We start from the raw sequence: 14,594 nt of genomic DNA, 5'->3' as shown, positions 1-14,594 counted from the left end.
CTTGATTTGATTGTTTTGCACGTGCTGTTTGGCGCTACATTGTGACGTCACGTAAACAATACTTTAAACGTCTGTACAGCGTTAACGACTGAATAAAAGATATTGGTGTTCGAATTCATTTTCTTAGTTAGACCATTTTCTTTCATTCTAGATAGTTTTCACAACAAAATTCGACAAAAAATTGTTTTTATTTATCACATTTTTCAAACAAAATGGCGCCCTCAATGTGAAAATTCACAGGTGCATTGTTGTAGAATAATGCACGCATCGGGCCTTCTTTGTTTATATAGAAACATTTCCGATAGTGTGATTAAAAGGTAGTTTGCCTAATAAAATTCTTTTAAAAAAACGGTGACAGGATAAATAGAATAATAGATTGGTGCCGTGGATGGAGAAAGTTTATCTGGCTCTGCTCCGGAATTTATTGGGTTCGCCTTCGGCTCACCCAATAAATTCCTCCGCCTCGCCAGATAAACTTTCTCCATCCCCGGCACCAACCTATTATTCTCTATATTATTTATTACTTTTATCGAAGAATTGAATTATTTTGCAACATAAGAATTTTTTTAGTAAAGACTTTTGGCAAGGGTGTATTTTGAATTTTTGATGTTGTCAAAATATATGTGATAATCTTTGTGTGTATGTGTGTGTTTTTTTTTATAAATGACAATTTTAACACATTTTCAGTCTAATTTCTATCCTAGATGTCCAACTGTCTTAACCAATAATAACAATTTTTCAGCAAGTGAACAAGCTACTAGGGCTATTTGATTTCTAGATCAGCGGTGAGAGACAAATGAGCATTACAGTCAATGTTCCATGTCAAAAATATAAGTGGTTAAGTTTGTATTTGAATGTCATATTAGTGATACAGAATGGGCTAGTCCTGGGTATAATAATGACCCCACTTCTAATGTTCACACATTCTTACTTCCTTAACATTATCTTCATATGTACAATTATAACTATTCTATATTCTAACAATTATAATATCAATTAAAGACTTAGTTTGAAAATAATAAAATTCAGTTAGAATGGTAAGTGGTGTTGAAACATTATTTATTTAAGCTGTACTGTACATGTAACTACTCTCAAGTCTCTTTCCCCTGAACTTACCAGTACTGGGTGTCTTTTTTTCTTCCTTTTTCACACATGAATCAAAATGAAAAGAAAAATGTTGTTCAAGAAGTATACATAGGATTTTTTTGTGGTTGTTGGTTTTAACTTTGAACCAATACTGTTCTGGTCATATGGCGACTTTCCAGCTTAACTGCTGGAGGCAGACCTCAGGTGCCCCTATGTGCATTACTTTAGGTACTGACGGCACCTGAGTAGAACCACTGACATTCCATCAGCTAGCTTGATAGTTTCCTCACTTGAAGGTATCTCAATATGCAATGCAGCCTATATTGACTATGTATAACAAAACATGATGGTCCTAGATTATACACTTGCTAGAAAAGGACACAATTCTACAATGCAATATTTCGACCATAGGGTCATGTAGGAGTGACATTATGCTCATTTTGTTGTGTTGAATTACATATATATTTCAAAAGATTGATTATTTAAATAGTAATTGACCAGTAATTGATAATTACATGTGTTAAGGATAAGGTATAAAAACTACCTTAAATATAAAAATACCCCTCTCTTTTTTTACAACCAAGTGTTACCGATATATTCTGAAAGATATTTATAGAAATTTCTGTGTGCCATGTGAGTTATTGAATTTTCACTTAAAGGTAAAATATGAAACCGCGAAAAAATTTGGCAAAATGTCAACTTCTTTTTACTTTTAATTGTACTCTCAAAATTTACACTTGAATGGGCATAATGCAACAATAATAACGTTGGATTACTAATTGCAAAACATTTTAGATTTTACCCCCATATTTTCTCATCATTTTCACATTATATTTCAAATAGTATGTCCAAAGAAGTTTGTGAACTGTACAACACTTTACCATTCTAAAAGAATAATTAAAAAATAACAATAAAAAGTATCAATGAAAGGAAATAATAGTATTCTGTAAAGTTTAAAAATTGATAACCCTTTCACTGCTATATAGTAATGTTAACTCATCTACAAAAAACCCATCATATAAGATGGACAAAATTCTGTTTGAAAATCTAATTTTCAAAAAGTCACATACTTGATGACCTATTCACATTCTTTTATATATGTTTAATACTAAAATACACGTGTCAATGATTTACAATGATAAAAAATTTCACTTGTCCTCTTATATTTTTATGTGTAGAATTTGCAGCAGGTTGCGTAGTAAAATACAGCCTTCTCATAGAAATTATCAGCTACTCATCATGCAGTTATTTAGAGTTAGCTCTGAAATAATTAATCTAGAAAACTGCATCTTTCTGAACAATTTACCAGGTCATAATACTGTTAGAAAGTTAACTCAAATGTTATCTTAATAAATCTATTTCAACATTTTGAAAGAAATTAAATTTTGCAGTATCAAACAGGTGTGCAGTTAGTTAAACCTTATAGCTGAAAAAATAGCCTGCAAGTAGGGTGTACATATATTTTAGTAGTAGAGTAAACAAAATAGGGTGGACATATACTTTAGAAGTAGAGTAAACAAAGTACCAAGCAGTGAAAGGATGATTCAATATTAAACTGAAGTAAGTGATGATCTTACAATATTCTACTGGCACATACGTGTGTAACACAGAAATGCTCAATCTTAAAGTAAGTATAAAAATAAAGTTTATCACAAAACTTTGCTTGCAAATGTTTCAATTGCATAATAAGTTTTACTGTAATTTCACCTCCAATCTACTATTGTTATTCAAATTCTTTAAGTCACAAATATATCATTTTTTTACTGTTGCTAAAAAAAATCGCACAAAAATTAATGACTGCTCTGGAGTTGCACATAATACAAATGTCACACAAACATTTTCTGTATGCAATATATGTCAAAATGAATTTATACAACTGATCAGAATATTCCCTGGTGTATGCAAGCTATCTTAATTTCACAACACATGGAGCGCTATCTGATACAGGGTACCAGGAACACTGACAGCTTATTCTATGTAATGCTCTGTCCGATATAGGGGACCAGGAACACCAACAGCTTATTCCATAACAGGGTACCAGGAGAACAGCTTTTGCTCTATCTTATACAGGGTACCAGGCATAGTGACAGCTAATTCCATGTAATGCTCTGTCCGATACAGGGTACTGGGAACACCGACAGCTTATTCCATATAATGCTCTGTCCAAAACAGGGTACCAGGAACACAGCTTTTGCTCTATCTTATACAGGGTACCAGGATCACTGACAACTTATGCCATATAATGCTTTGTCCGATACAAGGTACCGGGAACACTGACAGCTTATTCCATATAATGTTCTGTGATACAGTGTACCAGGAAAATTGACAGCTTATTCCATAAGATGCACTGTCCTACATAGGTCACAAGAATCACTGACTGCTTGTATAGAAAAAATGAAAGCTGTCCTGTACAGGATACCAGGCTCACTGATAGCGTATCAATTAAACTTGGTCATCAACAATATCCCAAGCACCGTTATTACTTTACAACTGCTTAGAAGTATCCATTAAAAACAATGTGTAAAATAACTCATCTCCCTGACTTGTATGGAAATACTGTTTTATCTCATATCGTCAAAATATCCAATTGTCCTTTGCAATGTGAAACACTGTCAATTGTTTATATAAGACCTACTGGCAGGTTGATTATAGTATGTGTGATCTTCTCGATCAAAGTTAATATTTCTACGCCCCAGGTAAGGTGAACTCTGACCGATTGGACCATTTGACATCGGACTCGGAGGATATCGTGTCCCAGGAGATGGTGATGGCTCTGAAAAAATTAAAATATTTATTTCTTAACTCGTCACACATAATTGTATGGGGCCATGACTGCCCTTTAAAAGCTCACCTTATTCAAGTCTAACACTACTTTTATATCATACTTTTATAAACATAACTCTACAAATAAAGTAGATTTTTTTTATAGTGTGGTGGCGTGGCCCAGTGGTTAACTAGTAATGACTAGAAATCATCGTCGGACTAGTAATCTAAGGATTCGTGACCCAGTGGGTTCAAACACTGTTAGGGACAAGCCGTTGCCTTGCATCGGAGGCAAGAATCGTTTAACATTCATTGGGTCTAAAAGTAACTAGTTTTTCCTCGTCAACTTTAATCGATGACTGTTTAAATAAGCTTATAGTTCCATCACAGCATCATAACCCCGAAATAAAGTAAAATTATTATACCAAAGTGACTCCTTAGGTAGGCAACTATTAAACAATCTTTGTAGTTTTTCAAATACAAGTATGCCTATCGCCCATCAGAGACCACTCGCTAGAAAAAGTCATAATTTTCCAATGAAGAAGTTAGTCATTGAATCACATTAGGCTATGGCCAATTTGACCCCAAGACTAAGATTCATATTATTTATTTTCTAGAGGTTGACTAGGAATAGCTAAACACAAAATATCCAAGTCTAGTACTTCCACACAAGATTTGAAAATGCTTTCTAACATAAGTTTATGTAAAATAAGTGACCCTGTGGCCAATTTTTCCACCAAAAATTTGATTTTGTAAATCAATGAAACAAATGCTCACAAGGACTTGTTTCCCCAGCCTTAAAATCTGAACAATCTTGGTAGTATCTAAAAGATAACATATATATTACAAGTGATACATTAAAGCTTTTGCCTTTCTTGTGCTTGAGAACAAGATTTTGTAAATCATGCAAATGAGTTTCATTCAGTGTATATAGTAAGTTAGTAATTCATTTTTAATTACCGAAACTAGGCGGAGGTTTTCCGGTTCTCCTAACAACCAGTCTCAACGTTGGTCCACCATTCTGTATAATATCTATTGCCTCTGAATGTGTCATATTCTCTGTTCTATAATCATTGATTTCCAACAATTGATCTCCAACCTATAAAACATAAATAGACGTAGTTCACATTACACATTCAACAATTAAATTAAACAGTTCCATAAAAAGTACTTATTTCCCTATACATCTATTTTCATTTGTTAGAATTTGAAAAAAAATATCGGTGTTAAGTAGATACTCATTTCCTGTAGCATTTTCCTGTAACTGATCAGTAAATTTAGACTTTTACATTTTGGGAGTATTTTTCTTTTTGCATGCGAACTTCTTCCTTTCTTTTCTTTTTTTTCTTTCTTTTAAATGGCAATGCTATTCTACATTTCTCTGAAAGTGTATATAGGAAAAATAGATCTGTCCAGTACTATTTCAAATTTTTATCAAAAATCAATATTAAACAAAATAATTCAAAATTGTAAAACTGTTCAATCATAGAATAATATCCATGAACTCTCACATATTTTACTGGAAACCAACAAACGTTTTTACAGGAAGCACATACAGTACAGTGGTACATATAAGGTTGGTTCCTAAGAGTATGATAGAAGTATTGAGTGGAAGGGAAATGCTCGTGGGTAACAAAAATATTTCTTCCTGAGCAAAAGTCTAAAATGAGTATGAATCACCTTCTGTGGTATATGAAGCTTTGTTACAAAGCAAACCATAAGACAAATGCCATTAACAAATATTTCAATTCAGGACAAAAATACCTTTCTGTGCAATAAGTTAAATACCTTGCATGCATAATATGAAGTTTCTAGATTTTTTTTTGGTGATGAAATGGTGAATAATTACCCGTAATCTTTTATCAATATCTGCGGCTCCTCCCTCGGCAATACGTAGAACAAACAATGGCATATTATTAAACTCTTGTCCACCACGAATAGAGAAACCAAAGCCTCTGTGACCACGATTCAAATCCACCACATATATCTGATCATCTTGGATATCCTTCATAAAGTAAACAGGAATTTGTTTGTAAAGATACATGGATCAAACAATTAATAATGGGACAAAATCAGAGAAATTTGGTGAAAGTCCATTGTCAAAAGTTTAGGAGTTTTAGTTTCAGATTAGAGATGATTTTTCTGTGCCAGAAAGTTTCTCAAAAAAACATGGCAACAATGGCCTTATCAAAATTAAAAAAGGCTAAATTTTGACATTGTAAGTGCTTGAGTTGTAGTGGTCACTGGTATGGAATATAATGAAAAGTACAGAAGAACTTAGGGCGGTAATTTTCAAGGAAACCTGCAATAAAATCAACAGAGACTTGACAGTAAATCTATGTTTACTTGTGATAATATCAAAAATAAACCTTTGCATGGTATCTCCTCGATCTCAGACTGTCTTTATGTCCTGGTACAGATGCATATCTAAATTTGCTATCTGTATCATTCAGTGTTGGCATTGCCATAGCATTCATCATTGAACCTCCAGTACTCTGAAATATATGTTATCAATTAATGCTTTATATCCTTCAACAAGCTGATTAAAAAGTTTATCTGTATTGAGTCTGAAGATATTAACTCATAGTCAATAAATAGAGGATATTCAAGTTCTTTCTGTAAAAAACAGGATGTTCTTCATTGAGTGGTAAGAAAACTATTTCACGGGTGGCTGTAGCCATGAGTGAAATTTAATTTTCATACCACAAGATGAAAAATAAATCCTGTATTTATAGAAAAAAACTTGTAGTTTTTGTTTTGTTTATTATATACATTTTTCTCTTATTTTTAACATTACAATTTGAAAAACTTCCCCTAAAGTTTTGTGTATCGGCTCAATTGAGAAGAAAGCAGTCAGGCAAGACAACTGTGAAAATATGGAAATATGTTTCATTGCAGTGAAAAATAAATTTTCAAAGTAAAAATATGGAAAATGAAAATACCCATTTCATTTCATCAATATTTCTCAGTATTTCATTTATAAGCTATAATGAATTTTCTTAACTTCTACAATACAAAAGCTATACAACTGCACACTGACATATCACATACTATAACTTACAGAATTTTCTAACAATTATTTGCAAATATTTATCAGAACTTACCCTCTGTGACGTGTTGCTTGATGAATCATCTAAAAGTAAAAAAAAAGTCAATTATAACAAATCTACCATAAATGACTATAGATTCAATAAGTCCTTACTCTGTAGGCCAACTCTTCTATGATTCAAAGAATATTTGAATAGAGTCATTTTGCAAAAAAGATACTTATATTCCCACTCTTCAGTTCGCAGCAATTTAACTTTACCAAATAAGTTTTTTTACATTTTAAATGGTGTTCCTATTTACTTAAGCTCTTTACATAGTACATGTACTTGAACTTTGATACATTATATAAGTGTTGCTTTAAGAGGGGTGAACATTTGGAATAAACAATACATCATTTTTTTGTCTGCCAAAATTCAACTCGGGGTTATGCCTGCAATAGCATCTGTTTGATCTCCTCTGAGCACTCTATGCTTCAGTGAGCTAAAAATGATAACAAAATGTTCAGACTTGTCTGAAATAGCTGTAAGACAAACACTCTATCAAGCAAAGTTTGATATAGATCAAACCTGTGACCTCTAAAAACCTAAAAGTCACACTTCATGCTTCCGAGTGTCAAAATCCACTTCATCCTTAAATGAACTAAATCATTGGGACATACACATGTATAATCTTAACATAATGTCCAAGTTACTAGTGACGGGCTAGAAATAAATACTAACCAAGAGGTGGTCCAACAGTTAATGTAACAGAATATCCTGATTCCTTGATAATGTTGACAATATCCTCATGATGTAGGTGTGAAATATCAACACCATTGACAGCTAATATACGATCACCAACACGTAACTGACCACATCTCTCTGCTGGACTGTTATCTAAAATACGACCTGCAAAACAAAATTCATTACAACATTACCATAATAATGACCAAAAAATACATACAATTTACAATATATTTTGCAACATGCCCTGCAAGAATCAGTTTCTTCAAAAGATTGCATAAATGCTCAATGCCATTTCATTTACAGAATAAGATTGGAATATGTCAAATCAACAGAGATAATCCCAACATAATTATTTTAGTTTATGCAAACTTATGATGGAAGCTATAAACAAGCTCATTGAAACACTCTCAAATCCGTTCCTGGAACCAACCAGTACTAAGCAATGAGAGTAAAGTTTCTTCCTCACAGAAACTATTGCTTGCTGCTGACAGGGTTTGAACCCACACACCCAGCAATCCTTACATTACTAGTCTGACCAGTTAATCACTGGGCCATACCACCAACATAATTGTAAATCCAAATCAATAAATTTTAAATGTTTATTTGTTTGTTTGTTTGTTTCATTTTACGCCTTTTCCCAACAGTATTTCAGTCATATAGGCGGGTAGTTTCCTAACCATTGTCCTGGAGAGTTACACCAGTACTAGACTACCTTACTCCGCACTAAACTACCAAAGCATCTCCCGGGGATCGAACCCATGCCAGAGAGGTAACTGGATTAGAAGTCATCGACTCTAACCCCTCGACCACGGAGGCGGTAATAAATTTTAAAAGTTGTAATAAATCTTAAAAGTTGTATGCTTATTTTGTCTAGGGAATATCAAATAGTTCATAAACAACTAACTAGACATGACTGTGCTAAAACTGTGTAAACAACTGTGCCTCATGCCAGGCTTTACCTAAATGATATCATATAAGAGCATTGACACTTTCTACAACAGATGCATCAATGAAACTAAGGGAAAGGTGCTAAATAACACTGTTACTCCAATCCACTGACTTTGTTTGAATACGAATAGACATCAAATGCTTATTACACAGGTACATGTATATACACAAAAATAACTGTTCAAATTGTCACACTATAAACTATACATGTATTTAAAGTATTGTTTATTCAGATCCAAAGAGTTAAACTTGGTGCCCTATCAACTATGCTAATGTACAGAGTCAAAATGTAAAATACAAAAGTCATAAATAATGCTTTATCAAAGAATTCACTTACCCCCTCCCCCCCCCCCCCCCTCACACAACAAAACAAGAAGGTCATTATGGCCCTAGATAATTCATTTGAGATCCATTGCCAGTAATTACTATGATTCTTAAATGCAGAAAACATAAGGTCACATTAGAGCAGGGCCATTATTGACCCAGGGGTCATGATTCTTATAACTTTTGAAGAGGTCCTCTAGACATTTCAAAATATCTTATCTCTTGGCCATGCAATTCACATAGAAAGATCTAAATCTGATTTCCTGTATAACTCTTTAAAGAGGTCCCCTAGTCAAATAATCTAAGCTCCATGAAATGTAGTTTCAGAAGTTAATTTAAATGTATTTTCCTATTTCTATATAAACTTATTGACCCCCAGGTGGGGCAAATTTTAGCCATGAAAATATTTCATCTCTTAAGTCCATTTTTAGCTTTTTTGACCTACTTATACATCAGACTGGAAGGATTATGTAACCTTTGTTATTCTAAAGATCATCCTCTGAAGTTTGGTTGAAATCTACCAGGCAGATAAAGAGATGGCTTTTTAAAAAGAAATCACGGCTATGTGGAAAAGAACACACAGTGGGCATCATGCTATTTACAAAAGCTTAACACTATACATGTATAAAGTAAAAATAGTGACTTTGTTGTCAAGTTCTGTATACCTAAAACACATATCATTTTCAATTAGTTTTATACAGATTTATTTTAGTTTGATTGTGTTGGAAGCTTATTGAAACACTCTTGAATCTTATTTTTTTTCCATTTACTTCACAACTTAATCTCTGGATTGCTTGTTAAGAGTTGTAGCAAATATCCAAGTCGCTTTTCAAACATTGGAAATATTTTACTAATTACCGTATAAGTGGTTTTTTCTGCGGTGACTTTATTTCTGCGTTTTCTGCGGTCAGTTTCAGCACCGCAGAAATAAAAACCGCAGAATATTTCTCCACGTTTTTTTTTTTAAAAGAAATGAGTCCTACATTATGACCTGTTTCCTTTAAAGGAATAAAGACTAACGGATTATAACGGTTAGCGGGTCATCGAGTTATATAAAATTGATTTCGGCTAAATATGCAATATGTGCATGTAAGGATGTAATTGTTGTTAATTATGCCAATTTATGAACAAAGAAATTCAAACATCATATATAGTGTTTGCCTGTACGCTAAAGGGTTTGTTTACCACTAAATCATTAAAACCATTTAAACCCTTATACTGCTAAATAATCGTCGTATACATTAATTGTTGTCTGATTTACGATAAACTTCTATCAATTTTATAAAATTAAAGATACTACCGTGGTATATTTTTCACACATCATTTCACACTGATTTAAAGATGCAAACTGTCTATTGATGCACATTATATTTGTTTGCAAGCAAATAATATAATTGTTTGTAATTACTATATAATATAGTTCTGCGGTGACGACGGTAAACAAAATTTTAATGCGAATGTGTACATGCAAATAAAATAGGTAAAGTAATGTGACTTAGACTTTGATAAGATGAGCCGCAGTATTTAATCACATTTTGTCCAAAGAATGTGCCGCAGAAATTAAGTCCGCAGAAATAAAAACATGCCAAAATTTTGAAAAACCGCAGAATTTGGAGCCCGCAGAAAAAACCACTTATACGGTATTGCTGATTATATTTTATATATCCCGTTTAATCAATCACATTGGTCATATTTTAAGCATTATAATCTCTCAATTTTATTGCATAGTTTATCGATGTTAAAAAATCAGTCGCAACAGCAATATCGTAATCCTACAAAACCAGGCAATTCTTTTTTTGGAAGGGGGGGGGGGGGGGGGCGCAATATAAAATGTATTAATACCATAACTAATCAATCACAATAGTTACGTAGAGATAAAAATTGATGTAGAACTACTTATTGAAAGATATTACGTAAGCCTTTATAGATTCTATAGATGTTGCAAAATTAACATCTATCAATGAGTTAGTTCACTGTCCTTTGATTTATAACCATATTATTTTGATAGATAAGAAACCTGTTACTGTTCGTAAAAATAATTTACGAAAAAGGATAGTCTTTCATCAATGATACTAGGCATAATGATGGAGATTTTTATCAGGGAAGTAATTCTTAACATACAAACTAGCACAAAATATGTATAATTGACAGTGTGAATGTTTGAAGGGTGCCATTAAAAAATACATAAATCACTTATTTTCATTTTATTGCCATGTATTTTTGCCTTCTTATATTGTATTGTATATAAACAAATACCATACATGTAAGAAACAGTACAACCTCATCTATACAATATATTTATTGTTTACTTGATAACAGATTGATACAGAGTGGAAACACTTGTTTGCATGGGTTTGCACTCATATTAATGATAGTTGTCTTCAATGCCTTCACACTTGAATAACAAGAAAATTTGAGTGACTAACTCAACAAACTCTTTGATGCTTAAAATGAATTTGATATTATCTGCAATGCTTACATTTTGTACTAATGAAAAAGGCGATACATCTCCATTTATTTAAGTATGGTTCTGTTACAAAAACCTTTATTTACTAAAGTACAACAGCATTTGAAGAGACTAAATGCGATGACAAGACAATTATTTTAGGTTCTAAAAATGCAAACCAATATCAATTAAAAATGTTTTATTTCAAATTAAAAAGACACATTTTCTTCGGCAAATGAATGGGGATAGATCGTCAACAATTACGCCTGAAATACTTTCTACATCATACACTAATTGGACTGCAACAGTGCCCTTGTGGTATTGTTACAGCCTTGTTCACTGTATGTTTCAGGTTAGATCCTTGCATAACTTACCAAGGACTGTTACTACAAGATGTAACAGTACCACATAACTCCGTTGGATAACACCTTAACATACCAAGGACCATTATAACTTATGTCATTTATGACTGATCAATTCATTTTACCATTTAACATAGTTAAATTTGACCTTTAATTGTATTTGTAACATTATCAGGGTAATATACAGGCAAAGTGTCATTATATGAATGTTCCTGCACTCTCAAACAATGTAAATAAATGTGTCAACTTCTTCTTCACATTCAAATCAGCTGCGGAGGGAAAATATGGTAATATGTAAAATATTTTCAAACATCAGAAAACACAAACTTGTAACACACTCTGTAATCTTACTCGGTCTACCCTATCACAATAAAACTGTATATAATACAGAAGATAAAATAATTATTGTATCGGCCAATTATCTCCAGCATGCAGGACAGTATTGACAAACAATAACTCATTTCAATTCCAACTGATTCATCATGCTTTCGATAGTCATAAACCATGCATTACATCATCAGTAACATAATACAATGTCGACTGAAGATATTTCATGGCAAAAAATTCAGCAGCTCATTTTAAAAAAACATTTTACACACACTCTCTGTAAGCACATTGAAGTGTAAAACAATGAAAATAAAGGACCATGATGGCCCTTTATCACCCACCAGAATAAACATTAGACTTGCTAACAACTGAAGCAGTATAAGGGGTTAATCTAACTTGATAAAAGGCTATATAGAGGATATTTGTTTAAATGTGATTTCCTTTCCCCCAAGTAAATAATCCAATCCCCATCTACCAAAATTTCTTTTACAGAAAATTTAAAAAATTAACCCCCAAAAAATGAAAGGCGCGCCAAAAAATGAATACAGCGTGACGTCATTTACAACGTCACGTCATTAAGTTGGTACCCAGTACTGTGCACCCTGGTATTTCACTGAAACAACGTAAGGGGCTTAAATTCAAAACAGTGAAATTATCAAAGTGGTAATTTCACTGTTTCAAACAGTTTCAAACAGTGAAATTACCAATTTTATATCACTGATATATTTCTATAAACCACCGAAAAGCATGTAATAAATAAGGTTATTACATGATCAAATCATCTGACCGTAAGTTGTTTTAAGATTTATTCTATTTTTAGATCGGACGACCCCAAACATGAGCAAATTTAATTCTTAAAGTGCTGGAACCGAAAGCGTTAAGCCTTTGCCACCAGTATAGAGCCTGACCAGCCCCCAAGTCCGTGCAGTCTGACCAGGCTCTATTCTGTATGTATGCTACAAAGCAAAATCTGAAGTTAATCTGCCTTTTAGTTTAGTTTTAGAGAAAACCACAGCTGATGGTGGTGTATCCCCAGTACCATGATAATAGCTTCCCCTGAACATCTGATCTGGTGAGCTAACCAATGTAATACACTGTCAATAAAAAATTGATTCTAAAACAGAAATATTTGCAGGAGGGAAAATTGCTGAGGAAAAAAAGTTACAATGAAGCAAATAATGTCAAAACTTAACGATCAATGTCCACTCGAAACACATTCAGGTATGTAATTCATTCCAACAGGCTGGTCATCCAAGTGCACACCCCAGCTCTACAATCATTTACACATCTTACATGTATCAACTTCAAATTAAATTTATACAATCTGTATATAGGCACCACTATTTTTGTCTCCTTTAGTCCAACAGGAGCACCTATCATTAAAATTTACAAACATATTGTATTGCATTGTATTGTATATAAAGAGAAGGGAACTACATGTGAGATGTGAATATAGCTGCAGTCACAAAGACAGTACCAGCATGCAATTTATTCTCACCAATCCATGGGTACAATTTTGTCTTATTGAAGATATCATCTACAGTTAATCTACCATGATATAATGACACATTATCTGAAAATTTATGGTAACTTTATAACAAATATATATTTTAGGAGTATTACTTAAGTGACACCACAAATATTTATACACAAATACTAGTCCCCTTGTAAAAAATTTAATATATCTGAAGACAAAACTAGAAATGTGTCCATAGGACACGGATGCCCCCACACGCCACTGTTCTGTCAATCTTATGACTCTAGGTCAAATATTTTTTTGGACTACATGTGCCACAAGTTGAAAACTAAAAATCAACAAAGGTCCATAATTCTGTTAAATTTGGTCGCAGCAAAAATTCCTTCCTTTACTTACCATTTACACATTAAGGTTGTTCATCCCTGGAAGTTTTAAGCAAAATCTGCCATCCGGTTTTTAAGAGGAGTTGCGTTCACAAAATTTCTACATAGTATATAGTTTTTGAAAAAATTTAACAAAGGGCTATAATTCTCTTTTAAATTTGGTCGCAGCAAAAATTTCCTTTTAAATAACCATCTACACATAGGGTTGTTCATTATTTAAAAAAAATCGGCTTTCCGGTTTAAGAGGATGTTCCCAAAAGTTCAGCGCCCGGGAAAACGACGGAAAAAATGAAAACCTTATGAAAAACCCCTTTTGGAACCTACTATTTTTTTAAAAACCTTTTAAAATTTAGAAAATTTTTTTATGTTTTTTTTCTAATTTCAGTCAAAAACCACTTTTTTCCAAAAAACCCCTAAAATTTTAAAAATATTTACTAAGAAACTTTAAAAAGTAATTTTAGCATTTTTCTTTTAAAAAATAAAGCCCGTTTTTTTTCCTTTTATTACCATAAAAACCTTTTTAAAAAATTTTTTTTACCCATTTTTTCATGTTTTTTTTTGGGGAAAAGTTCAATTTAAATTTCCAAAAACAATTTTTCTATTTTAAAACCCCTTGTCTGGAAATTTATTTTCTGCCCAAACTTTTTGTTTTAGTACGGGTTAAACAACCATTTTAAACAGGTATGGAAAGGTTAAAAGTTTTTA

General features: G+C 32.6%; 1 protein-coding gene across 1 annotated transcript in view; it reads right to left on the bottom strand.

Moving 5' to 3' along the window:
* Positions 1-517: 517 nt before the first annotated feature.
* Positions 518-14,594, bottom strand: part of LOC132729604 (membrane-associated guanylate kinase, WW and PDZ domain-containing protein 1-like) — a 68,928-nt gene continuing 54,851 nt past the window's right edge. Inside the window, exons 18-24 of the mRNA XM_060715387.1 lie at positions 13,528-13,602; positions 7,617-7,784; positions 6,954-6,982; positions 6,219-6,344; positions 5,699-5,854; positions 4,810-4,948; positions 518-3,859 (exon numbers count right to left, since the gene is read on the bottom strand). Coding sequence (XP_060571370.1) covers positions 3,699-3,859; positions 4,810-4,948; positions 5,699-5,854; positions 6,219-6,344; positions 6,954-6,982; positions 7,617-7,784; positions 13,528-13,602 — 854 coding nt within the window. The 3' untranslated portion in view covers positions 518-3,698. The remainder of the gene's footprint in view (positions 3,860-4,809; positions 4,949-5,698; positions 5,855-6,218; positions 6,345-6,953; positions 6,983-7,616; positions 7,785-13,527; positions 13,603-14,594) is intronic.

The sequence above is a fragment of the Ruditapes philippinarum genome, unplaced genomic scaffold (genome assembly GCF_026571515.1).
Source record: "Ruditapes philippinarum isolate M1 unplaced genomic scaffold, ASM2657151v2 ctg3692_1_1_1_1, whole genome shotgun sequence".
NCBI classification, from domain to species: Eukaryota; Metazoa; Mollusca; class Bivalvia; order Venerida; family Veneridae; genus Ruditapes; species Ruditapes philippinarum.
The sequence above is the reverse complement of the archived record's forward strand: the minus strand, read 5'-3'. Positions and strand labels throughout refer to the sequence as shown.